General features: G+C 40.7%; 1 protein-coding gene across 2 annotated transcripts in view; it reads right to left on the reverse strand.

Annotated features, from left to right (window-relative positions):
* TSPAN12 (tetraspanin 12) overlaps positions 1–26,241 on the reverse strand; it is a 41,096-nt gene extending 14,855 nt beyond the window's left edge. Inside the window, exons 1-4 of one of the 2 annotated variants that reach the window (XM_063396748.1) lie at positions 26,079–26,241; positions 25,606–25,742; positions 14,279–14,361; positions 13,517–13,652 (exon numbers count right to left, since the gene is read on the reverse strand). In XM_063396748.1, the coding sequence (XP_063252818.1) occupies positions 13,517–13,652; positions 14,279–14,361; positions 25,606–25,671 (285 nt within the window). In that variant the 5' untranslated portion in view covers positions 25,672–25,742; positions 26,079–26,241. The remainder of the gene's footprint in view (positions 1–13,516; positions 13,653–14,278; positions 14,362–25,605; positions 25,743–26,078) is intronic. The other variant, XM_063396749.1, reaches the window with a different exon arrangement.
* Positions 26,242–26,689: the final 448 nt, after the last annotated feature.

Consider the following 26,689-nt stretch of genomic DNA (forward strand, 5'->3'; position numbering starts at 1 on the left):
ACAATCACAATATAAAATAGAATAGAATAAATATATAATACCATCAGTAGGATACATGCCAAATGGCTTCTAATTTAGTTATTTCATTCCAGAATCTATTTAGGACACAAACCATGTACTTATGGTAAGTGATTTTTTTTCTATTAATGGGTAAATAAGATGTGTTTACTCTGTTTAAAACAGAGTATAAATCCACAAGTGTTGGGCTTTAACAGTCATCTACATAACAGCTTTTTCATTTATCTGATCTGGAACTGAGTAATATACAGACACCTTGGCAGCTACTGGTCTTGCCTTAATCTCTACCTGCTCACCAAACCTAACTCCCTGAATTAGGCATGTAGATGCACACAGAGAAATGTAAGAAGTGCATGCAAAAATGCTCCTGTTAATTTTCCAGAGAAACCTGTACTCATACCTTCCCCCTGCAAAGGTCTATCCAACAAAGATGGTACTGAAAGAAAGACTCCTGTTTTACTAGTCTTCCTCATGATACATTGCATCTTTATAGTCATTACAGCTGAACAACACACTGAACTTCCTTACAAATCAACACTGTAAGCACACACACAGCTCCAGTACAGATCTTTAATAACCGAAACATTCATACTCCAAAGGTCCAAAAGAGGAAAAACATGAGTCACACCTTCTAAGAACAATGGTGCTTTCTCTAAAAAATAAATTCATGAGCTTCTGTGCAATGTATCTACTAGGTTATAGTTCCTAGTAGCTATTCAAAGGGTTCTTTAGAAAAAAACACACATGGAAATATACTTTGAAAGCAGGAAAGAATGCCACATGGTTTAGTGCCACATGTTCTTTTAATTAATAATTATAATAAATGTTTAAGGGCATTATGACTAATACTGACATTTCTGAGAAGGAGAACAACGAAATGTTTCAATGAAAAGTGCATTTCACTTCTCAGCTGTCAAAAGAAATTTCAGTGGGTTTATACTCTAACTAAATAATGAGCTTGGGACTGCCTGCCATCCCTGAATCTTATACAAAAATCACCGATTGTAGTGAAAGCAATACATCTGGGGATGTACATACAGCATTCTCTGCAAAACTCTTAATTTGAAGTTCTTTGTAACATTTAATTCGTTCATCAAGCTTAAAATTTGAAACTTCCTCATCTTTCTCAGTGTGTAATTTAAGAGTGTTTGTGGTAGTAGTAGGAGACAGAAGAGCCAAGATTTTCTCCTATTACTAAACACAGCCCAAGACAGAAAACTATTTAGCCAGATTCACTCATAAACCACTTCTGGCTCTGCCAGGGACTGAGCACTCCTGAGTAGCTACATCTAAGCACATCAGGGCACTGCAGAATCAAGCTTTCTGTCCTGAGAAAGCCCATCTCTGTCCATAACATAAAAGAGAAAACAATGAGTTTACACACATGAAAGGCCATGCTCTGCACTGAGTGACTGCAGGCACACTGAACTTGCACATAGGAGGTTGTTTCTCTCTGCTACTGAAGGGCAGTGTTATACCTCTCTCTACATAATGGTTTGGAAAACAAATAATTCTTATATAAGTTTTTTTTTGCAGGGGGAAATCCTCTAACTATTATTTAAATGTATTACCCTAATTTCCATCTTCCAAATCTAGAAATTATTACTGGCTTCAATGCTTATTCTTATCCCCAGCAAAAATTCCCATAAGAGTCTGAAAGCTAAATGCATCTTCCTATATTTCCATGCTTCTGGTTCTTGCCAGAAACAGGGACTTGGTTTTGAAGGAGGCTTATTTCTTCCTGTGGGCTGAGTGGCTACATGTCATAAAGATGAGTAACTCACTGAGGAGCACAGTTGTATATATATCACACTCAAAACTGTGCCAGGAGGTCCCTGGTAGTGCCTTCAACAGAACATCCCCCTCAGAGTATTCTTGGCCATTGCTAAGATATTTTCCACTGTTTCTTCATTTCTTTCTTTTTTTCTTTTCTTGGCACAGAGGGGGTAAGAAGGGGAAGCCACATAAGGGAGTGAACAGTTTTGCAGAGACATGTACAAGCTATGATAAAATAAAAGCACAGTTGTGATTATTTTAAAAACCTGAGACCCTTTACAAGGCAAATACTACAGATATTTAACATTTCCCTTTTGTAGGCAATTGCTAATTACTATCATTCTCTCTTTAGCCTGACTATGCAAAGTAATCAGAAAATTGGAGTGGTGCCTTGATCCTTTTACAAACCCATCAGTTTCACTGAAGGATTTCTTCCAGCAAAACTGTGAAAAACCTAAAATGTTGCTTCCCTGAGAGAAGCTGAATGACTGAAATGCTGACAGAAAACATTCTTTAGAGAGTAATAAATCAAAGTAAAAATACTTGCCAACTTAAAAATAAATAAAGCATTAGCCATTTACTGTTCATAAGTCATGCTTGTGGCCAAGATACTCAACTTCAGCATCCCTTCACTGTAAAATGGATGTTGTCAGCAGGAGCTGGTCTCCTGCAACCACCTTGTTAAGCCTGCTCTACCATAGGTCACAGGCTGGAAGGAGGGAGAAGAGAGGGAGGCAGCAGCTCCGTAAAGCAGTAGTTTTCCAACAGGAACATTTCATCTAATACCTGGAACACTGCACAAGCACTTGGATTTGCAGCACTGACATACTGCAGAGGCTTAAACAACTCTGTGTTTCCAGTACATCACTCCTGAAAGAGAGGTGAAGGACCTGGGGGCTCAGGAGAATCATGCTCTCCTTCCTTTCTTGTGCAAGAGACTAAACATTCAAGAAGTAGGAATAGAAACAGTGTCATTACTGTGAAAACCAGTTTCAGAGATGTAAAGAGGCACGAAGGGCCAAGGAAAGACAGCAAAGATACCCTGTATGTAATCATCAGACCTTGCTCAGCTGGACTACTCTTCATGTCCTACAGCCACAAAAGTGACCACAGTCAATGTTCAAATCCTGAAACCTCCAAAGCAGAAACCACACACAACAACAGCATGGAACCCCATCACTGAAATACTACCTACTAGTGCAGAGATGCTACCAGCTTATACTCACCTCCTGCACCTTGTAACAGCCTCCATAGAGCTCTTGCTCCTGGACAAGTCAAACAACCCCAAGTTCACATCTACGGGTAATTCATATATAAGACAGAAGGACAGGGGGATAGTGAATGCAAATCCCACTATGATGAATTTCAGCCACAGAAAGGAGGTAACATCAAGTAAATAAAGACAGAAACCAAAACAACACATAACCAACACCTACCAAACCAAAACACAGAGACTAGTATTGAATAGGTTTTGTCCTAATTCAAATAGTTACCTGCATATCAGAACCTGATAAAGAACAAAAAATCCATACATGTTATTTTTAGATATGTATTAAAAATCAAAGTAATGAAAACCTATTTTTATAAAGATCTGTATAGGTTGTATAAATATAATCAGAAAATTTAGTCTGAATAAAATTTCAGCATAACACAGTGGTACCCCACAAGAAGGTACAAGCTCCATATATGCCAGTGCATGCCAGTGCTCCATACATGGAGCATGTATGTTCTGGCATATGCTCACAATATCTTCCTAGCTCTCCATCTAAGGCTAAAAACTACATTACAAAATTAGTTTATACTAAGTAAATTATCACAGGGTTTTTTTGGTATTCCATTTGTTCTACCGAACTAAGCTGATGTCCACCACCACCAAATATATTCCAGGAACATATTTCTTTCTTGATCATCTCAATCACTTATATAAAATCACAAAAACAGCAAATGCAAGCACAAAATCACTATTACCGGATCTAAAGCATTTTACATTTGTTTAAAAGGTACTTCTTCCAATAACTCCCATTCTGTTCAGAGAGTAATAGCAAAAAACACACACATGAAGTGTGTCCCAACATAAAATCTTTCCCTCTTGGCTTTCCAACCTGCAGAGTGCAGGATTTTTGTTCCAATTGCGGACAGCTTAGGGAAAGATGTAAAGCATGAAGCACAATCTTTTGCAGACATGTAATATAAAACTCTTACTGTAGTTCTAGAGATTTTGTGTTGAATACACCATATGATATACCAATTAATAACCTAATTGTCTTTGCTTTTCAGGCAATGGATGAAAACAACTGGTGAAAAATAACCTATTTCTGTTACTAACAGAAACTGGCAACAGGATGATGGAGAACACCGGGAAAACATAGTATATGGAGAGAGATTTTAAATAATTCTCAGAGATTTTTTCACAGCAGAAATATTGAATTCTAACTACATTTAGCAAAGGAAAACTTGAGGTCAAACTCTAGTGCCCTACAGCAGCTTCTTTCAATGCAACAGCCAGGGCAATGTCAACAGCCAGTGCCCTCCTTCAGCCACCATGATGATCCCACTGGCAGAGATACACAACTTGCACGACTGTCCTCTGAGGATGCCCTTCTGAACCCTGTATGAACATTCTGTCAGAAACAAAGTTAAGACCAGGAGCTCTAATAGAAATTTGGTGACTTGGGGTATTCAGTGACCAAGTCACTATGACACTCTGCTGCCAAGCAACTCAAGCAGGTAACAGCTGTCATACTACAAAGCTGAGTATACCCATGTATATTCTGGAAGAGATGAGGTTTCTCCACGTGTTTTTTCACTCTGACACTGATGGCTTCAGTAATTTGTTGCCAATGAAATGGCAACAAATGAAATGTTGACCTATGAAATGCTTCATCAGCAAGCAGTTACTATATATATAACGCTCATACCAGTGATCTTTTGTTTGCAGTCTGCAAGTGTGATTTGGAAGCAAGAACCATGAACATGAACAGAGAAAGGGTTCTGTGTCAACTCAAATTTCATCAGAACTAGAAAGGTACAAGAATGGTTCAGCTTATCTTTTTCCTCATTCAGACCTTTTTGGTTTTAGTTTGCACCATGCTCTTCTGTTCTGACAGCTTCCTAGTTAACTATTCTCAACCTGAGGAGACTTCACCATCTACTTAATTAATCCCTAGAGAACAAATATATTCCATCACACAAAACAGTCAAAACACTGACTTCTTTAGCCCACTTCCAGACAGTGAGAAAGCAAGAGTGCATTCTGTATACGAAAGCAAATAGCAGTGGCAGGCAAGGGCTAGCTAATGGAGTCAGAAGTTGCAATATAGTGCAGAAAAGAGAGAGCATGGGGAGCTTCTGGAGAACCTCTTCTACAAGACTGTAGAAATCCTTAATTTTCTGAGAAAATGCACCTTTCTTTAAAGGTGTACTTATCAAGGAATCATCATTCACATCACCTATCTTTTATTTCATAAATATTTCATCTTTTTTTTCAAGCTTTACTACCCTCCTCCCAAACACTTTTCTCCTAGAAGATATAAAACCCCTTTTCCCTCCCCTCAGATTTGAGAAAAAACCAAGGCCTTATGCCAGAGCAAAGAGCAGCCAATCAACAACTCTATTCTCCTCAGACTTGCTGTCTCACACTGCTCTCTTGAGCAATACGTTGCATGTGGCATTAGAGGTGAAAGCTGTGGAAAGGGCAGGGGCTGAAGGAAATTCCAAGAGGGCAGCTGCAGATTGAAACCTTACCGTAACCTCTAAAAGACCAGAGTATATGCTATGTAAAGCAAATGCCAGCAGATTATCAGAGTTACGCATAGCACTTAAAAATGGCTAACAGCCTGAGAGCATCAGCCTTGATCTTCTGAGGTGCAAGCCATCCAAACATCTCTCTGCCCCCTGGGAAACCTCAGATGACCATCACCATTGGATCACCAACAGGAACCAGAACTATTCTTTGTAAAATGTAGCAAGTCCTTCCTCTTTTGATAACCAAGAAGCTACGGTTCCTGTTATTTTTGTCAGTTTACATGTTAACAAGGTTATTTTAATGATTAATCCAGCTATCTTTTTTAAAAATGGAGCAAACACTCATTAAACAGAGGCAGACAAGCTGCATGGAAAACTGACATCCTGTTTATCCACTTCAGCAGCACAAATTTTCCCCTGCCTCCCTCCCCTTTACACTCAGCCCTGTCCTGTAGGAATTAACAGTCCATTAGTCATCTTGATTTTAAATTTGGTTTACTTGCTTGACAACACAGAAATTTGTGAGAGATGCAGCCAAAAGTCAACAGGGAAATGAGCTGAAACCATCAAATTGCAACATAAACTGTGGAATGCCATCCAGTTCTTCAAAGTAAATACATTTCACACAAAAATTATCAAGTATCTCTATTATCTTAGATTTGGTTTCCCAGATCACAAAATTTTATCAAAATGTCTTAAAGTCTATGATCTTTGCAAAGTTCATCTCTTTTTTGTAAAACTTTGTAAGTAATTTTTAATTTTTTTTATGGCAATGAACATTCTAGTTTTTAAAGCTATGCATCCTAGTTCTTTTTACTAAGCCATTTGTTTTTTTAAAAACCTAAATAAAATTATTTATGAATGGTTCGATTTTTGTTCACAGTCTTGATTCTTCTGTGGGTTATTCTTCACCGGTTGTAAATTTTTACTTTAATGGTTATCTTTGGTTATGTACATAAACTGGCATTACTTTGGAAATAAGCACACTTCAAACAATTACCAGGATTTTTTTGCTAAGGGTTCAATCACCTCATGTCAGTGAACTTCCCAAAATAAGGGTTATTCGAAAGGTCATGGTAAAGTACTAAACAGGACATACGTAAAGATGGACATTAGATCATGATTTTCTTAAGGCTTGTCATATTCCCTTTCCCCTTTTACTTCCTTTATTTTGTAAGATTTATATCAAAACCTAAAGTTTCCTATTCTGCACAGATTTTTCAAAACACAACTTCCTTAGTCTACCTGCTCTTTATTTTCTACCAAGGAAATTACACACCATAAAAATGCTTCCTTAGTCAAGAAAACCCTTTTTCCTTGTAAAATAGACCCATCTGGTGCTGATACACGACTCTGCTTCAGCATGCCCCAAGACACTTCAAACAATCAACATTTTGAGTGAAGAAATGCTCTTATGATCTAAAACCCACACTGCAGTCCCCATAGACACAGCAAATTGTCTCCACGGTTAAATAGGCAAAAGGGTATGATTCAAGAAGAAAAAGATTAATTTACCTGACAGGACATGCACTCTATACTCAGTTTGTGGCAACAAGAATGCAGCTGAACAACAGCAGCAAGGCATACCCCACCAGTGAGAATGGGCTGTGTCTCAGACAAGACACAGAGATTTGGCTAGGCTTTGTGGATTCATATACTCCTTCCTTGCTCTTAGGATCTTCTCCCATTTCCTGTTTGTTTCAGCAGAGAAAAAAACATGGGCAAACAAGCAACAAGAAAAGAGCTGGAAAGGACAGAGGGAAAAAAGAAAAAACAGCAAACAACCACACTATGGCAGCAAGACCATATATTATCTCAGCAGCTCCCCATCTTTTCTCAGTCAAGATGTAGCAGCCCTCATTCCCATCCTGGAATCACTCACAACTCTTTACCCTTCAACAACCCCAGTGCCCTGAACCTAGCATGATATCAGTCTCTGCCTTTTCTATAGTTTTGTGGTACCCACATCCATCACTTCACCAACCTTTTTACTACTATCTTCCTCCTCTTTTGACCTGGGAGCACTATTCCAGAGCCCCTTTCAGTTCTGGTGCTGTTTCATTCTCTTCTACTGCCCTGGGTATCAATGACTTTAAAGAACTTGGAGGGAAGAAGCAGTATTAAGAGTGTAACAAGCAGCAATATGGGAAAACAGGAACAAGGAAGAAAAGAGCCACAAGGCTTGCTCCAAAAGGATCATGAAGCCCAAGACAGTGACATCCAATCAAATGAACAGTCAGGAGTCCCCAAGAACAAAGCAGTCACCTCCCATCAGATGAAAGTACAGCATGCAGTAAAAAGCATGGCAAGGGAGTCCAGGCAGCATGCGTCATGCAGAAAACACTGGAACCATGAAATGACTACTGTCAATAGATATCTACCTTTCAGCACTGTGCCCCTTTCCTAAATCATGAGCAAATGTCTCTTCACTATTGAAGAAATATACAGAAAATAATTAAAATTTATGGCCTCTAATGGCACTATCCAACGTTAGTGTCCTAAGTCAAAGGAATTTCCCTGAACTGCCCTCAGGAGGCCAGACAGTTCTTGTTACTTGGAGCTGCTCTATAATGGCACCAAATAGTGCTGCATTGCCTCTGCAGCACTGCTGAGCATTCAAGGCAGCTGCTCAGTGCCTGGATGAAAGCAGCAGATCATCACCATGATCACAGCAAACATTTGGATTTAAGTCAAGTACTTGCAAGAAGACCTGCACATTCCCCCCAGTTCAATTCCTGTCATGCTCCCCCACGCAGCTCAAATACACAGCTGCTCTTGCTTGCTGTGTGTGCTGCAGGCAGCATCTTCATGGCTACACAACTCCCAGTATCCCACATGGCCAAGCAACTCATGTCTCCTCTGTAGGCTCCCTCTCCCACTTAAGGAATTTTGGCATTGTTTCAAAGCACTTGCCTTTGAAAAAGTCTTTTAAGGACATACACAGCAAGGATTTATTTATGTCAGGGAAGACAAGGTCAACAAAATACACCATGCTTACACAGGCACACAGAGAGTCTGGCATTGAACCCTAGGACCAATGTTCTCCACTCCACTGAGATGCCCTACAGAGTGCACACTCTCCTGCAAAGCCTGGCTTAGATCTGTGGTGACACTGTGGCATCACCAAAATCCATCTCAAAATGGAATAACTTGTCTGAACCTTAAAAATCCTGATCTAAACAGGAAAGACACTTGCTTTCCACTTCAAGGCAAAAGGATGTATAGTAATTAGTACAGGCATCACCTCCAGCAGTTTACCTTTGAATTCAAAGTTAGAAATATAGAGAGAACAAAAATACGCAATTTTTGAGAAAGTTGTTCATACTTGAAACTACTTGGGTATCATACAAATTGGTGAACTTGAAGTGTATTTTCGCTTACCAGTGGAACATCAAACAAGCAGCAGAATGCAAGCTAAATGTCCAGCCCCTCACAGGCTATTTGAAATTGAGGTTTAGCAGAGTACTGGCTTCTCATCAAACCTGAACTACAGTATTATAAACACATTTAAACCAGTCTTTCAAACAAGGTAGACCAAACTGTCTTGTGAATCTTTATCTTCCTCTCACTCAGCCCACATTTGTAAATGGGCTCTTGATAAAAGCCACAAAATACAAGCTCAGTCTGTCCAACTTAACACTTAACTGCACAGTTTTACACCAAGTATGTTTGTTAGTTGTTTCTTCCCTCCAATGCTTGGTATCTAAATAATTTAGAAATACTTCTGGTTGGTAAATAATTCCAGTGCCAAATGTTAGTACAAGGTACTGGAGCAGCTGTAACTGTGCTAAGAGTCCATGTGGATAGGAATGAATATCCTCTATTACTCCAGAGCAAATAACCCACACTATGTATTACTGCAGAAACACATGCTGCTACAAAAGGGAAAAAAACAGACAACAAAATTTGTTATCACTGGATTCTCATATTAATTCATGCCAACTGTAGTCATAAGTACTACAGAATAGCTGATACAGTAGTACTGCAGAGCAGCTAACATTTCACAGAATAAGAATGCCTTCTAGGAAGAAAACATGAGCAGTTATTGGTATCTTGCAACATAGCAGATGTCCAAATTTAGTCACCCCTATCACCTCTGCATCCACATGCACGAAATGGGTGTATGTGTATAGAAGAATTTGCCACAAGTAGTGACACAGTCAACAGTATCTCAGCATTCTTTAGATAGACTCCACAGAAGCCACTAGTTTAATGAAGGTTTGTCTGGTTGTGATTCAATTCAATACACAGCTTAGTCTACTGGGGTCCAATTTATAACCAGGTTCCACAATAACTGAATTTATAAGTTGTTTAACCACGCACCAACAGGGTTTAACAATGTTTAGCTCTGAGGAATATTTATTACTCTGTCAACTGTATGATAAAATCAGTAGCAGGATTTCCCCTGTTTACTACCAAATATTTCTAACAGTTTTCCCCTTTGTGAAAACATATAGAGACAAATTTGAATCCTGTGCTGTTTGAATGCTGCAGTTACAGAAAACTCATGGTTAAAAATACAGGAACTTGCAATGAAAATTTCAGCCAGGAAGTATTTTACAGTAAGATTTTCATAAAGCTCTTCTTGTCAAGCAACAGAGCTTACTTTTGTTAAAAACAAAAGCTCCCAACAAACAAAACAAACAAAAAAGCAAACAAAAAACCACAACAACAACCAAATAAAAATCCAAAGAAACAGATCAACCAACCACAACAACAAAAAACCCACATTAAAAAAAAAAATCACAGATCCTTAGGGTTATTATTTGCAAAGAATATATGCACTTTGTAAGGGTTTGGGATTTTTTCTGTTAGGCAATGTGCACAACAAACTTTGAAAACAATCCAAAACAGAACTTCGGAAGAAAAGGGGCAAGGTATTTTTTTTTTCAAATCCAGAACCAATTTTGTTGAAAGAATTGCACCAACCACCATAAAATCAGGACTCTTCTTTGCCATCCTTGCACTTTCATGCATCCAAGTCAATGACTTGGAAGAGCTCAGATCTTCATTTTAGGCTGGCATCACAGCTACTTCTATATGAGGATGTTGGTCAGTCACACACAAAAAAATGTTATAGAAACTCAAGGTACACATGGACTCTTCAGACCAACTACCTTTCGGGACATATTTCTGAAGTAATTAAAATGAAATTATCATAGCTTTAAAATGCTGGTTCTACAAAAAGTCCAGAGAATGCACCTCAGAAGACTGAGGTTTTATATTTCCTTACTATTAAGCTGAGCAAACATAAGTTTGATGCATACTTTTGCCCCCATGTGAAGATAGAAAGGTTAGAACCATTTAACTGCAAGACAAAATTCCAAAAACAAGCTAAAATGATTATGTATTCAAAGGTATTAAAACTGAACACTCTATCTGTTTTATTGTCTTTACACTGTATTACATTTTCCAAAAATTCATCTCCATTAACATCAGTACTAGCAATGAGCATGCTGCCAGGAACGTCAAGGCTTGTATCCAAATATCTGTGCATGCCATCATTATGGTTTTCATGTACTTCAAAAAGGAGACTAAAAGCATGATTGAAGAGGTTGTTAATGCTTTACATGAAGGTTCTTTTCTTTAGTTCATCTGGTTGAATAAAAGCTCATTTTGTTGATCCATCAGTTTTTCTGATTAGTCTGATGAATGAAGCATTGACTTATGTCTGCATACCTCTGTACGGCATAACATAACTGCATTCATTTAACAATCAATCAAAGGCAATGACACACTTAGGAAGATATAACTTTGTTTTGCTTATCAGTTTTTTCAGCAAGAGCAAATCTCAAGCTCCTGAAAATGAAATATTGCAACATAAAATGATAGAAATGTCTTTTTTTGATTTAGTGTAACTGGACTGCCTAAACACACTTCAAATTATTTATTTCCAGATGGTACCAAAGGCTATAAATTATTTCTTCTTTTCATTTGCAGTGTAAATAAACTGAAGGGCAAAACTAGTTTTAACTTCATCATCACTTGAAATAGTGAGGTGGGTTTTTTCAAAGCTTATACCAAAAATAACTTTTTCTTTCCCCAGATACTATGTGGCATTGATCTACATCACATAGGGATTTTTACCTTTCAATTCGTTTGATTAGTATTAAAAACTACCACCATTATAAAATGAAAAACACATTATGAAAGTAATCTTATACCCTTACAAAAACCCCTAAGGTTTAGTAAGCCTATACTATTTTAATGCTTTCACTATATAGATGAAACAAAAATATGTACAAAGCCTTTTTAAGGTATGTAAGAAAGATTATTAGAGAAATAATTATATGGTACGAAATTACATTAATCCATTACTCTTACACACATGCCCATAACTAATTGTCCTAGAACTTGTTTCCATTGATTTTAAGATTGCAGTGTTAAGATCTAGAAATAAAAAAATGCATGACCATTCTGTTATTTTAACATGTTCAGATTTAAATTAGAGTTTTCCCCAACAATATCGTTTTGAAAGAATAATCTTCACACAACATACAAGTAGAATAAAATATCCAAAAGGAGAAACAGTACTGCCCCCTTGCAACTGAGGAACACTTCTGTTGGAGACATTCAGCTGGAAAGATCAAATCAAGCTTTCTCCAACCCTCTCAAAAAAAAATTAAAAAAACTAATACAAAACCCTAGTACAGTTTTGCAACTGTTTAATCTGCAGTTAGAATATTTTTATTAAAGAAAGGCAAAAGTTCCATAAATCTCATCCAATTTCTTACAGTGTTTTACAGTCATTTTGTGCAAAATCTGTGAGGTGTCACACACTTAAGCCTGCACAGATCCACAAGAAAAACTCAGTTGAATGCACTCTGTGAGAACCCAACACACACTGTAGTGAAAAACCAGCAGGAGCCTAACTCTACCTGCATGGGACCCTGGATATTCTCAAGAGCTGAAGGGTTCTATCTGTCCACCTTCTCTTACTGCAATTACAGTAGTCAAGTCTGACCCACCTCTTTCACATCCTCTGCTTCCACTCTCTTTGACTTACAGAGTGCTTGGAATCCTGCTTATCTTTATGTTAAAAAACAGAGCCCATTATGCAATGAGCTATAGCTCTTTTAATTCTGTATGGTTTTTTATGCTCTTTTTAATGCTACTTTTAAGAAGCATACAGATACATGGCACTCTTGGATTTCAGTAGTACTGCCAACTGTCTAAAAATTTTAACTCTAAACCTTTGAATTTTAATTTTATGTGAACTTGATGGGCTTTTGGTGGAATGGCTTTTTTGGCTTCTTTTTTTTTTTTTTTTTTTGGTTGACTGTTTCTTTAATTGTCCTCAAATTCACTGACTTCCAGACAAAGAACATGGTGTTTGGCTCCCTTGAGAGCTGAAGCCACATCACAGTTAAACTGTACACAAAGCCTTGTGCAGGACAGACAACCACACCTCAGCTGCTGTCAGCTCAGTCATGTACTCCCCAAATGAACGAAAAAGATGAGTACTTCAAACTTATTTTTAAACTTGCTCGCAACTAAAAGCAACTGCAAAATTCCACATCCATGCAAGAGAAGACAAAGCTGCTAAACATACTCAGAATTAATTTTCATCAGCTACAAGTACTGTTACTTTACACACACAGTCAACACTGGAATAAAGCAAAGTCTAGCTTAGGTAGCTATTGCAGAGCTAGGAGTCAACACAGTATTATACAGGTTTATTTCAGAGTACACAGACTCACACCCCTATAATTATTAGTACTGAAGAGGTTTTTTTTTCCCTTCAGCACCTCCTCTACTAAATGAAGTGATTTTTTGCAATTGAGACACTGCTTGTCTTTTAGTCACAGCATAATGCAGCCTAGGCAATAAACTATTTCCTACTGTGTGCTTTGCAATTACAATTCCTCACCAATACTGTAATTCAACAGGGTAATAAAATATATCAGTATTCATCTAGTGCCTGTGAATTAAAACCTTGCTAGCACACCTGAAACAAAACAGAAGTTATGAAACATACCCAGACAAGAAGCAACAGATTTCTTTTCACCGTTCCACAGTATCCCAGCATTCCAACTATGATGAGGAAACAGCAGACTGCAATCATAACTGGGTGGACCACAGGAAAGTAAGTCAAAATGACAGCTTCCTCCACCCTAAAAACCAATCAGAACAGTAATCAAGAAAAGCACAATCACAAAAAAGTTACACAAAAGAAAAAAATGCAGCCATTAAGAAGAAAACAGTTGATTAGCAGATGCATTCTTTCCAGCACCTTACACAAAAATTTCTTCAACATGGTTTTAAAGTCAAATGTTGCAGTGGGGTACCAAAAGTTGCACTGTCCAAAACCTCTCTGGAGCGAAGGTAATCTTCCTGCCTTGCACTTGCACAGTAAGCAGCACAATGAGGCCCTGTTTTATCACCAGGGCTCATAAGCATTGCTGTAATAAAATTAATAGAATTTCTAAATCTCTGCACTGAATTAAGTATTCAAAACTAAATAGTAATATAATATGATTAGATGTTGTCAATGGGCCAAAAGTTGAACCTTGTCAGAAGAGAAAAGCACAGGATTGAAACCCTATCTTTCCCCTTTTTCTAATTCAAACTGATGCCCGAAACTGTGGCAAAAAAATGCACCTTCCAATAAAACAATTATTAGTTTAACTGAAAGATTCTCAATTCTACAAATCCTAATTAATAAGCTTACCACACAGAATGAATAACATCTACCCCAAACAGTCACCCACACAGATTAAAAGTTTAACTAAAGCTTTACCTTGTTTCTGCAGTTAAAGTGAGAACATTATTCAGGTAGTCTCTCAGCCAAGCAGAAACACCTAATATGCTGATGGACATCAACTAAAAAGAAAACATTAAGTTATTTATCATGTGTTTAATGCAAATTGCAAGATCATTCATAATTTAAGTAGAGGATCAATCATCACTACGATCTTTCATGCATTCATTTACTTGAACAACATTCTGTGCCCAATAGTACAATTCTGTACTTCAATATGCTTAGAATTGGTTTGTTGCCCAAGTATCAGGGTGTCAGTGACAATAATTTTCCACCTAGTGATGATCTTGCTGGCTGCTATCCCATCACTGCACAACATACTGTAGATACAACAGGGAGGGCTTACACTGCTAAACACTGACTCTTCAGGACCCACAAATGATACACATCACTCTGTATGAAACCATGAGCCATGCTCAGATACACAGCTCCTGAAGAAAAATCTGATACAATAGTCCTGATACTCAAGAGAGGAGATTTATCTTTGGGTTAAACTTAGAAGAATCTGATTCTCTTGCTCATTCAGACAGAATCACACCACAAACACTATGTCTCATTTTCCTGAACCATAAAATGAAAAAAAAACCTAACTGCATTTCCATTATGAACCATATAAAGCATCTGGGTACCTAACATGTCAGGCACTTCAGAGGGAAAGTCACTACTCTTTCACCAGGACTGCTCTCACAGCAAGTAAATCCCCCAGACTGAGCACACCTAGAATTGCCACCACCTCAGCAGACATGGATTTCTGTCACCTGATGCCTTCATACACCTCAGCACACCTGGAACTTACCAGAAGAAGCTCTGCCTCTGATTTCCTTGAGAAGCCAAACCACATTCAGAACCTGCAACCAGCTCTGCAGCTGCTGTAGCAGGTACTGCTAGAGGACAAGGCACTGCTCACTCAGTTTCATGGGGGCGCCTAGGCCTGAACCAGAGACACAGGACCTCAGAAGCAGCACTGTTGAGCTGGGAGAGGGAGTCAGGCATGCTGACTCTCCTGAATACTACTGTTTGCATGAACTGCATAGGGTATGACAGGACACATCAGCATTACACTTACAGTTTCTTACATCAGTAAGAAGTGCTAATCTCCCCTGTCCTCAACATCTAGCTTCTCACATGCCCTCATCCTTCCCTGAAGTTGTTTTGAAGAACAAGTTAAGTGGTTCAAACCTAACAAGAAAAGTCACTCTGTGTCCTTACTGGCTCCTTAGCCTGCAACATGCCCACAGCAGACTACTTTAAAATTTCACAGAAGTCCTAGTAGCTGTCCCCGAGCTTCTTCCTGCTTTTCAGATCTGATGCACAAAGTACAGGCACTGGCCTGGTTCTGAGTGCTGCCAGCAGGAGCTGGGTGCTTGGCATGCTGCAAGCATACTCCTGGAAGCTACTGCATGCTACATGTCTACTGCATTCACTCCTGGTCTTGCCACTCTGTGGGATCTGTTGTGGCTGGTGAAACAGTAACAGTAAAGAACATTTTCTATTGTCTTATTTGCAGGAAGCTGAAGGAACAAGGAAAACAAGATGACTGGAATCTCCTTCTAAACAAACTCCTTCCACCTATCAGAAAGCATCAGGCAAACATACCACACAAGCAGTCAAAAAGACTAGAGGTAAAGCAGACTCCAAGCAACCAGCCTACTTTCTTGTTGTCAAAAGGCAATACAAAACATTTTTAACTCTCCACATATCCCTGAAAGGCCTGTTGATACACACAGAAAAGCATTAGTTCACACATCCACTCTGTTTATGGTAAAATATTTAAGATATTTAAGATATAGTCCAATTTGGTTACTTCATTTTACAACAGTGGTGTTCAGAAGCGAGAAGTCCATCAAAACACAGCTCAGTAACCTCTACTAAGAGCCAGATGGTCCTGTTACAAAAACAGTACCAGAAAAATGATCGCTTTCTAAATAATAGTCTTCTTCACATACCAAACTGGTGAACTTCCTACTCCTTGCTGTCCATTAGGCACTCTGAGGCTGCATCAATTTTCTTTCAGCCGTCAGCATGCGGCAACACATTGTACACAGCAGTGAGAGGTGGTGCATTTCGAGGAAGGCAAAAATGCTCTTTCAGCAGAGGTAAGATTTGGCAGCATTCTGAAACATGCAGGTTACTCACAGACAACAGGGAGATCACAGAGCAACAAGGTAAAAGGCAAAGGGGACAGAAAGGACTTCCTGGAGACCAAAAGTACTGAGCAGAGTCCACTAAGAAAGTAATTCAAGGACTTGCATGCAAAGGCAAATGAGGAAGGACAAGAACTTTCATTTCTGTTCTGTCTGCCTAAATTGAGTCTTCTCTACCTATATATGTATTTTTGCCCACATAAAATCCATGGAAAATCTAGGCAGATACATCATCACGTGGAGGCCAACACATGGCCGCGTGACTTCTACAGAAATACTTTAATGACCACATCAGAAAATGTGACTCCTCCTTCATTTATGAACAGCAACTGGAAGAAAAGGACTGCTTCTTTTAACCTAGGAAACATAACCTTCACCCGTAATGTTACTACATGAACACCATTTCAGTTCATAAGAACAAAGTCTCTATGAAAGGCCACTTGCATCATTCAGAAAGATTCTAGCCATTTAGATTCCCCCTGGCTAATCTCATTTAGTATGAATAACTAAAAATTGCTACTGTTTCTTGCTGATGCAAATGACATGCAAGAACATTCCACCTATAAAGCCTGTGAAAGACAGGCTACTTGCTCAACCACGCACCTACCCTGTGCCTGGCAGGATCGCACTATCATTAACTGTTTCAGGTGTTACTGACTTCTGCTACTCTTAAAATGCACAAGAGCTAAGTCAGCATGACTCTGAAAAAAGTACAAGCACACTGCCTTACCTCACTGCTACACAGAAGTTACACACAGATTACCTGTGCAACACTCTGTTGACAATCAAATTCCCAGTGAGGCACCTTTGGGCACCATATTTTCAAGCAAGTCCAAAGTGAATTATTACTCTGAATGACCTGAAAGCCAGAGTGCTGTGACACATTTCATTCACAGGCATGGAAGTCAGTAACAGCATCCAGCTGGGGTGGCAGACAGGCATGGGTCAGGAAAGTGAAGGCAAAAACTCCAGAGGCTCCTCTTGAAAAAAAGAGGCCTGTGAAAGAGCAAACTAGTAACTCAAAATAGCAATTCAGCAGTAAGTTGATTACAAAAGGTGTATTTCACAGCACATAAGCCAGCAAGTGCTTGGTAGCTCTTCACTAACAGCAGGAAAGGATGGGGAAAAAGTTGCATCCCCTCTGATCAGCAGAAGTGAGCCTCAGGGCAGCAACACCCTGACAGATGAAAGATGCCTTTGCAACATCAGACTGTCCTGCATAATGACTGATGTTTATTTTAGTGACAGGATTATAAAGTACTAGCTCCCATCCATCAATCCACTTGCTCACGTGCTCCACAGCCACAAGGGATTCACAAGAAGAACACAACACACACATCTGGCCTCCACAGCCTCCTGCTGACCCAATGTGCAGATGTGCTGCCCTGTAAAAGCACTAAACAGCCTCAAGAGCCAGATGGCATCAAGAAAGCCCCAGGCAGCCACCACTTCAGCCAGCAGCACAGGAAGTCCATCAACACCAGCAGCACAACTGAGCCCAGGCACTCAGCAGGAAGAAACAATAACAGCCTCCCCAAAAACCTTGGTGTGCATCCAAACCCACCAGCAAGTATCAGCAGGCACATTCACTGCCAAGTGATTTTCAAGAAGTCATGGGCAGGAGCAAGGTCCTGATTACAGCTACTGTTGGTTCATTCGAAGGATGGTAAAACAGTGGCCCCAAAAAACTGGCAGTCCCCACTTCAGCCATTGCTTTGTAACTAATTTACATGCAAAATACAGTTAAAATCTGTATTAAGCAATCAGATGAAAGAACAAGTTTATGACAAATAAAACTGCTAAGATAATTCTCACATTAGCAGTAACATCATTTCACCAAAAACTTTTCATTCAAGCCTCTCTGATGACAGCCAGTCTGCTGTGCTGTAAATATAATATGCTAGTATGCAGTAAAACATGTTTATTTGTTGCAGCTGGCTGCACAAGTCACTATGGGTTTAATTCTGAACTGTCACAGTATGTTGTATAGCCATCAACATGACACTGAGGAGTTCACAATTATGTCTACTGTAATACCCTATTTTAAATATACTTTCACACAGATTAGGTAATAAATTCGATTTTTATATATGAGCAATATGCATGCAACAATATCTTAAATTTTCAAATTAATTTCTAATGTAAAGTTTTTAAAGCTACTCAGGTTTTCTCAGACAACTGAATTACAACATCCAACAAAAGACTTCAGCTATTAGGAGTGATCATTTCCAAGCATAGTTTAAATTGTCTTTGCAACTCTTATGTAAATTAGACATCAAAATAAAAATATAAAATCATCTGCAATTCATTAAGTATATATTTTAAGCCATTATTTTGAAAGTTCTAGTCCCAGTGTCTCTGAGGCCATACCTAAAACTAGAAAATAAAACTGCATTTCCAATTAATAAATGAACATGGACTTCTGTCTTTAAGGGAGCAAGTCCAATTGATCTTGCTACATCCATATCTGTGTTCACCCTCTCATCATTTTTTTTTCTTTCAAACATTCTAACACATTCATTTTACTTTTGCTCAAATTTGAGAAAGGCTTTTCTAACTATTAAGTTGGAGGAAAGATTAAATGTATCTTCCATAGCAAAAATTACACACGATCTTTTTTATTCTAACACATGGGGTAAACAACTTCATGCCATGCTCTGATATCCATAATGAAACACTGACTACCAGCACTACAGAGCAACCTGCTCTGCATGAAAAGTTTTCTGGCCACAAGGAAATTACTTCCAAGATATGACAACATTCATCAGAATACGTCCTGTAATTTTAGTTAAAAAAACCCCACAAACAACGAAATCCCAAAATACAAAATAAACCTTGTGAAAATCTTCCTGTTAAAATTGATTTAGGTAATCTGAGCTATGACTTACCTTGACCAAGGGACGGGGGGGATACATCACCACAAGGTCATAAGCATGCTGCAATGCTTTTACAGGATTTTCACTACTAGGTTCAATATTCAGGTCATTGAACAAACACAGATAAGTGAGATTCATGGATAAACAGACAGCTTATTTTTTGGGACAGAGGAGGGGGGAAAAGAGGTCTTGTGTTTCTGTATCACCTGGCAAAACCATTTAAGTGTTTAGAAGAAGAAGAATTGCCTACAAAAAAGGGAAATCCCTTATTTCTTAAAAAAGCACCTTTTATTCTATAGATATTCCAACATTTCTTTTTAGCTAAACTTCCTACAAGGTTATGCCTTGGTCTCCTCCCACATCCGTAAACAGCTGAAGCACGTTCATATTTGCACTTTGAATCTGGGTTTGCTTGCACAGCTGCAACAGTGAGTTAGCAACCTGCTCCACATTTGGCGCGGGCTGGGACTCACACACTTTGCAGTAAGGCAGCTGCTGGAGCCCTGACAGGCTGCTAAGGGGTCACCCTCCAGAGGAACATGAGCCAGTTTTTCAGCAGGTGGCTGCTCAAGGTGCCCAGAGGAAGCACAGCAGAAAGAATAAGAGCCCAAGTACGCAAACAAGGCCAGGATGCAGTTCTACTGTGTGTCAGACCCACATCACATCTGGGATGTGTAGCACAAGGGTACACTAAAAGCAAACAACAATAAAGAAGTACATGTACCCCCTCCACAACTACAACTACTAACACTTCTTGTTAGGACATGATTTGTGCCACCTTTCCCTCAAAAGTAACCATCTCACTGTTAACACATTTTTTGCTTTGGGGAGGAGCAGGCATGTGCTGCTCATCACAAGTAATCCAGAGCAATGCTCACAGCTCAAATATCCCAATCCATGTTACAATCCACACATCACCATCAAGATGATATGCCCTCATACATACACAACATACTCTTAAATTTGTTTCTCTAAGAGTTTGCTTTTATTCATGGACAGTAGTCAATCTCAGAGATGCAGGAAAATTATTTTTAAATGCAGCATATCTATATGTACTTAAAAAGAGCATGTGTTTCCTATGATTCACAGGACTACATGTTACCTGTTAGTGACTTTATACCTAACTTTCCTGATTTACATGATACCCATGAGCACACAAAGATGATTAAAATGAACCTGCATTTTTATTTAAATCACAAATTCCTATAAAAATGCACAAAATTAAATTGTCTCCTGTATCTTGTGAAATGGCTACAAGATTATTTTACAAACTGGTATTATTCCTATGAGCCTTGTCTAGAGCCTATCACAGACTTAAGATGACAGAGAATCTTCAGGGTACAGAAGCGTACTGGGCACAGGGTACTGGATATTCATGAATAATTGGATAGCTATCTTCTACAAACAAGATGTGAATTTAAAGAAAGAAAAAATATACAAGTGCCTACATGCCAGATGGACCCTTCCAGTTTGCTCCAGGTTGTGGTTTACCAGTATAAGCACATAGCTTGAAATTTTTCCCTCCCCCTGAGCAATGGGCTCAAATCCTGTCAGCACAGATTCATGATTCATCTTCCAGGTCGATGCAGTGAGTTCCACAGCGTTAATTGTGAGTATTACCAAAAAAGGTGTCTGTGGTTCACTTCTTTCTGAATTGCAACTAAAAAAACATATTAATGCAATTTCTAACATTTGGGTGGGGTCTGCGTTTGTTTCTTTCCTTTCCATTAGCACATTAAGCCACTCTTTTTCAGGACAGTTTTCCAGAAACTAATCCAGCAATTCACAGCTGATATGCCACTCAGGGTGAGCCACATCATCTACAAAGATACTTGAAATAAAAGCTATATAGAGGTAGACACAAAGTTGACTTATGGCTGAACCTGAATTTGTTAAGACATAGTATGGTAATGTAACAATATTGTATAAATATTACAGCCTAAACAAACCAAAAAGTAAGAGATTGCTCAAATACCAGAATTAAAAATACTTCTAGTCCTTTAAAATTCCTCCTATAACTTCGTCTGTTGAAAGCATTCCTTTAAAAAGAGAGCATATTCCCACAGAAGCCACAGTTATTTTCCTTATATAAAGAATGCTAAGAAAATCGGCTTTTAATTGCACATGTCTAAACTGCAGTATCTAAAATCAGCGCATTTTAGCCTAAAAGAGAGTTTACAGTGCTACAGGTACCTGGCCAGTCAATGCTCATTTCAAATGGTTATTACTTGACACTTAAAACATTCGTCCAAACTTTTCATTCCAAGTATCTACAAATCCCACCAACAGAAGTGGAAGTCAAAAAGCAGGAGAAACAACCTCTATGCAGAATCTGGTTTCACAGAAGGCAGGACAGACTGATTTCTTTCTCATGTCACAGACTTGAAAAATAAAGCAAAAAATTTACAAGATTCAACACATGCATTTGAATTCTGTGAAAACTGGAAATTAAATATCACTGCTTCCAAGCACCCTTGGTTACTTCCTACCACAACACTCCTATTCACTTGCTCTGAGTTCTCAATTAGTACACATAGGCAAAACTTGAAGACTTAAGTGTGCAAAGTACTCAAATGGAAAACTGACTAGAAACTTCCTCCACATTCATTTTATGTGATTTTTTTTAAACTTTGTTCACAAACCCAAGCTCGAGATAGACGCAAACAATTTCCACTGCCTGCCAGAAGTGTTTATTGGCTGCAATCACCCAAGTGAAATTAGATGGTACTGCTGAAGGAAAGTTTAAACACTGTTCACCAGAAACAGCATATCCCTAGGCAAAAAAAGCTCGTGAAGTGAAAGAAAAGTGGCCACATCGCTGTCTTGGCTCAAATATCCACTGACACTATTAATCATCAGTTAAGAGATCCTTACTGCCTGCGACACAGTCAACTGCAACTTACAACCTTGATTTGTCCGCAGCACTACAGTACAGCCATCCTCAATTACAAGCAACACAACAGCAGCTGCTCCTGCCTCACACGGTCACCAGGGAAAAAAAAAAGTTGACAGTTTTCTCAAGACAGAAGTCCATACAGACATTTTCATGCACTCTTCCTGCTACGTTCTACTTTGCTTTTCTTCAAAATAATGGAGAAAACTGATAAAATTATTATGTTGCTTTTAGTTGCATTTAATAGCACTATCTAGTTCATCTATTTCAACTATTAATAACTTTCTTTAATAAACATACACAGCTAAGCTGCAAAGGAAAGTACCACAAACCTGTACTCTCAAAACTACTGCTCTGCTTAATCTCCTACCAGCATAAGCAGCTAGGAGGCTGAATTTTCTCTGTATTCAGCACCATTTGCTAGTTCCTGTTCTAGTACAACCCACAGGGGATACTTACACTCCAGCATCTCCTGTGATATGTCTGTGCCATTACTACAGCTGACCATGTTCTGTGAAGGAAGATCTGCCTAGTATCAATGCTTGCAAAGGTGGTTTGACTAGGAAAAATACAAAACAATGGCAGCACTGCAAAGTGTGCAAAGAGGGATTCTGTGAGGACAAGTCATACAGTGCTCAAAATGAATGAAGATACTTATGTTACACTCAGGACTGCTACTGAGCTGGGACAGTGTCAGGAGCTTGCCAATCCAGTAAAGCCCCACCAGACAGAAAAACCCTGCAGAGTCTCATAAACTGCATAAAATATATTTGTAAAGCTATCTAAACTAAATCTCCTTAAGTCCCAACACACACAATATGTAGATACAACGAAGACCAGTATTGTCCCTAAGAACAGAAAAATAGAAAGCAGCAGGAACACGTCTTCCCTCAAGAACCACTAAAATAGGCTGCTTAGCTAAGCACTAAGTCTTGACCACAAAACACCAAATCATGCATTTTTGGAGGTCTTCTCTTTTATTAGGCTGCCCAGAATCAATATACTGGAAATAACAATGTTACAGAACATAGAATCAAGTTGGATCCCTCAATCTTCAAATATATATATATATATATATATATCAGTCTATATATATATATTTGAAGAATGTAAAAGAATGAAACCAAATGTTAACTGCAGGATTTAGGTCTGAAGGATATTCCTTGTCCAGGACATTGTCAAAAAAAATCACTGCAAAAAATAATTAGATGACTGAGGATGTCCTGAAACTGCAACTTCCACTGCTATGAATGAGACATCTTGCAGTCAGACACATGCTTCAACTGACCAAGGAAAAAGCTTCCAGAAGGCTATCATCAGTGACCAGCATCAGTCACTTAACCAACAACAGTCAGAGCATTGACAATGAATTTATTTCCATCTTATAGGAAGAAAGGCTTTCTGCAAGTTGCAGGTCCTGAAGTATCAATCCACTCGCTTCCACAAAATCAGTGTTTTTCTGGAGCAGTAGAGGCAGTACATTTACTGGTTCATTAGAAAACAGGATGAACAGACCCTTGGGCTTTCAGCTGATTGCTTATGGATTATTTACAGCTAAGCAGACTTCAGGTCAAAAGTGACAGAAAGCATTATGAACAACACTTCCTGCCTGTCTGCCTCTAATACACACAGGTACATCATAGCTCATCAGCTGAGCTCAGTAAAAAAGTTTCTTTTCAAACAGAGCACACAGCTGTACATTTACAAGCAATACCATGGAGAAGCTACAAGAATATCAGCAGAGTAACTGATAAAGTCCTCTTGCTTCTCTACTTTTGTAGGCATGGAAAACAAGCAAATAATGCAGACAGCGGTGTTTTGCAGCCACCATCTGCACCTTCAGTTTTTCAGCAGTATTCATGATCAGACTAGCCACTTGTGTTATCTTCAGGAGCTTCATACGCACTAGTCTCTCCTCACCAAGCTGGCAATGACAAATGCTGAAGTCCCATCACACACTGGGACAGCTGCACACAGGACTTACTTTGAAGCTTACTTCAGATGTTCTCTTCTAAGAACTTGGCAGTCAGACCTTACCAGACAGTAAGGTCTGACTCCTGCACAGTTTTATTCAGGACTTCAAAAGGCTTCATGCACCCAACTTGAACCAGGGAATCATTCTTGCACAAAAACAACTATTCTGTTCCACACGCTGTTTAACAGTTTTCTCTCTCATTCACATTCTGATTTCCACTTAGTTTTCATGGGACTTCATCTCAATTCCAAAGCCCCTGCCATGGCCAGAGACACCTTTCACTAGAACAGGCTACTCAAAGCTTAAACACTTCCAGGAATGAGGCAGACAGATAGTTTCTCTGGGCAACCTGTTCCAGTGACTCACTGGTACCACAGTTAAGATTTCTTCCTTTATAATATGAATGTAAACCTACTCTCTTTCAGTTTGAAGCCATTCCCCCTTGTCCTGTCATACATGCTCTAGCAAATAGCCCTTCTCCAACTTCTTGTAGGCTCCCTTCAGGTACTGGAACGCCACAAATAGGTTACCCCAAGGCCTTCTCTTTTCCAGGGTGAAAAATCCCAATCCTCTCTGCCTTTCCTCACAGAAGAGGTGCTCCACCTCTCCAACCATCTTGGTGACCCTCCTCAGAACCCATGCCAACAGGTCAATGTCCTTCCTGTGTTGGGGATCCTAGAGCTGGATGCATGTGGAAAAAAAATCAGATATAAACTAGGTTTGGTCCCAGCCCATATATTATCCCTGCATTGTTCAAGTCTACAGCACCTCAGGAGCCAGCTCTTATGAACAGGTGTGCAATGTCATCCCTTTTGTTGTCTTACCCTTACCATGCACAAATCTCATCTATTCATGTGAAAGAAATTTCGTTTGCTGCAAATGAGTGAGGACTCCAAAAATATCCATCCTGCTGTTTCTTCAGAGCTCTAAAAGTTTAAGGAGCAAGAGTTGATCATTTCTACTTGTGCTGAGGGTGAGAAACCTTGCTGCTATAAATACGGCTTTGACTGAAATCCTCAAAACAAAATAAGGGGCCTTGCCTGCCACTTAGGATCTGTTCACTGAATGAACAAAAAAGACTCTGGGCAAACTATTCAAGTACCTGCAAGAGCTTGAAGTTCATCTTGGGTCACAGCATGCTCTGAAATTCACCCAGTCAAGAGGCCACCCGTGAACACTCCCCTCTTTTCATGTTACAGATACACCAACTCCCACGAGTAACTCTAATTCAATTTTACTTCCCACTCGTTTCCAAAGGCATTTTTCCTCCCAGCAAGAATGTAGTCCCTTGCGGGAGCAGCCTGACATGGGGCCAAGAGCACCAGGGCGGCACCTCCGCCCCCGGCCCAGGGCGGACAGCCCGCGGCCCTGCCCGCCCTGCGCCTCCGGGACGCACCTGCCCGGCCCGCCGCACTCACCCAGAAGAGCAGGTTGAGGGCGTAGAGCAGGCAGCGCAGGCACTTCACCGAGTCCTCCCTGGCCATGGCGAGCCCTCGCGGGACACAGCCCCATCCTCTCACCACATCTTCCCTCCCGAGGCCGGGCCGCCGGCGCCCTGCAGGGGCAGAGGGGGAGAGGGGTGGGCGAGTCCGCCTTACGGAGGGACCAGCGCGCAGGTGGAGGCGGCGGAGCCGCGCCGAGCCCGCACCGGCCGCGCCCCGCGGAGACCCCCGGCAGGCTCCCGTCCCCTCCCGGAGACAGCGAGGGGCGAGCTGTTCCTAGAAAAATAATAAATCCGCGGGCACGGAGAAGCCGCGGGGTGCCCCAGCGGCACGGCGGAGCTGAGCAGAGGGCAGCGGCGGCACGGCCCGGGGACGCCAGCTCCCTCCCAGCTCAGGACGGAGGCGCTGCCCTGGGAAGGGAGGGCGGCCGTGGGACAGCGGCCACTTACCGCCCGGACGCCTCCCGCACTCACTTGCTCCGGCGAGGACGCATGGGGCCGGGGCGCGGCAGCGCAGCACGGAGCCGCGGCGCCCATGCCCTGCGGCGGGCGCGGGGGAAGCTCCGGTCCCGCGGAAGGTCCTGCCCGGCCCGGTCCGGCCCCGCGGCTGCCCCGGCCCCTCCGCCCCGCCCGCAGTGCTCCGCCGGCCCGCGACAGCCGCGCATGCGCCACCGCCGCCCGGTCCTAGCGCCGCCGCCAGCGCCAGCCCGGAGCGGGCAACCCACGGCTGGGATGTGCCCACAGCGGGGATGTGCCCACGGCGGGGATGTGCCCACAGCGGGGATGTGCCCACAGTGGGAATGTGCCCACGGCGGGAATGTGCCCACGGCAGGGCTGAGCCCACAGTGGGAATGTGCCCACGGCAGGGCTGAGCCCACGGCGGGGATGTGCCCACGGCAGGGCTGAGCCCACGGCGGGGCCGTGCCCACAGCGGAATGTGCCCACGGCAGGGCTGAGCCCACAGCGGGGATGTGCCCACGGCAGGGCCGAGCCCACAGCGGGGATGTGCCCACAGCGGGGATGTGCCCACAGTGGGAATGTGCCCACAGTGGGAATGTGCC

The sequence above is a fragment of the Prinia subflava genome, chromosome 4 (genome assembly GCF_021018805.1).
Source record: "Prinia subflava isolate CZ2003 ecotype Zambia chromosome 4, Cam_Psub_1.2, whole genome shotgun sequence".
Classification (NCBI taxonomy): Eukaryota; Metazoa; Chordata; class Aves; order Passeriformes; family Cisticolidae; genus Prinia; species Prinia subflava.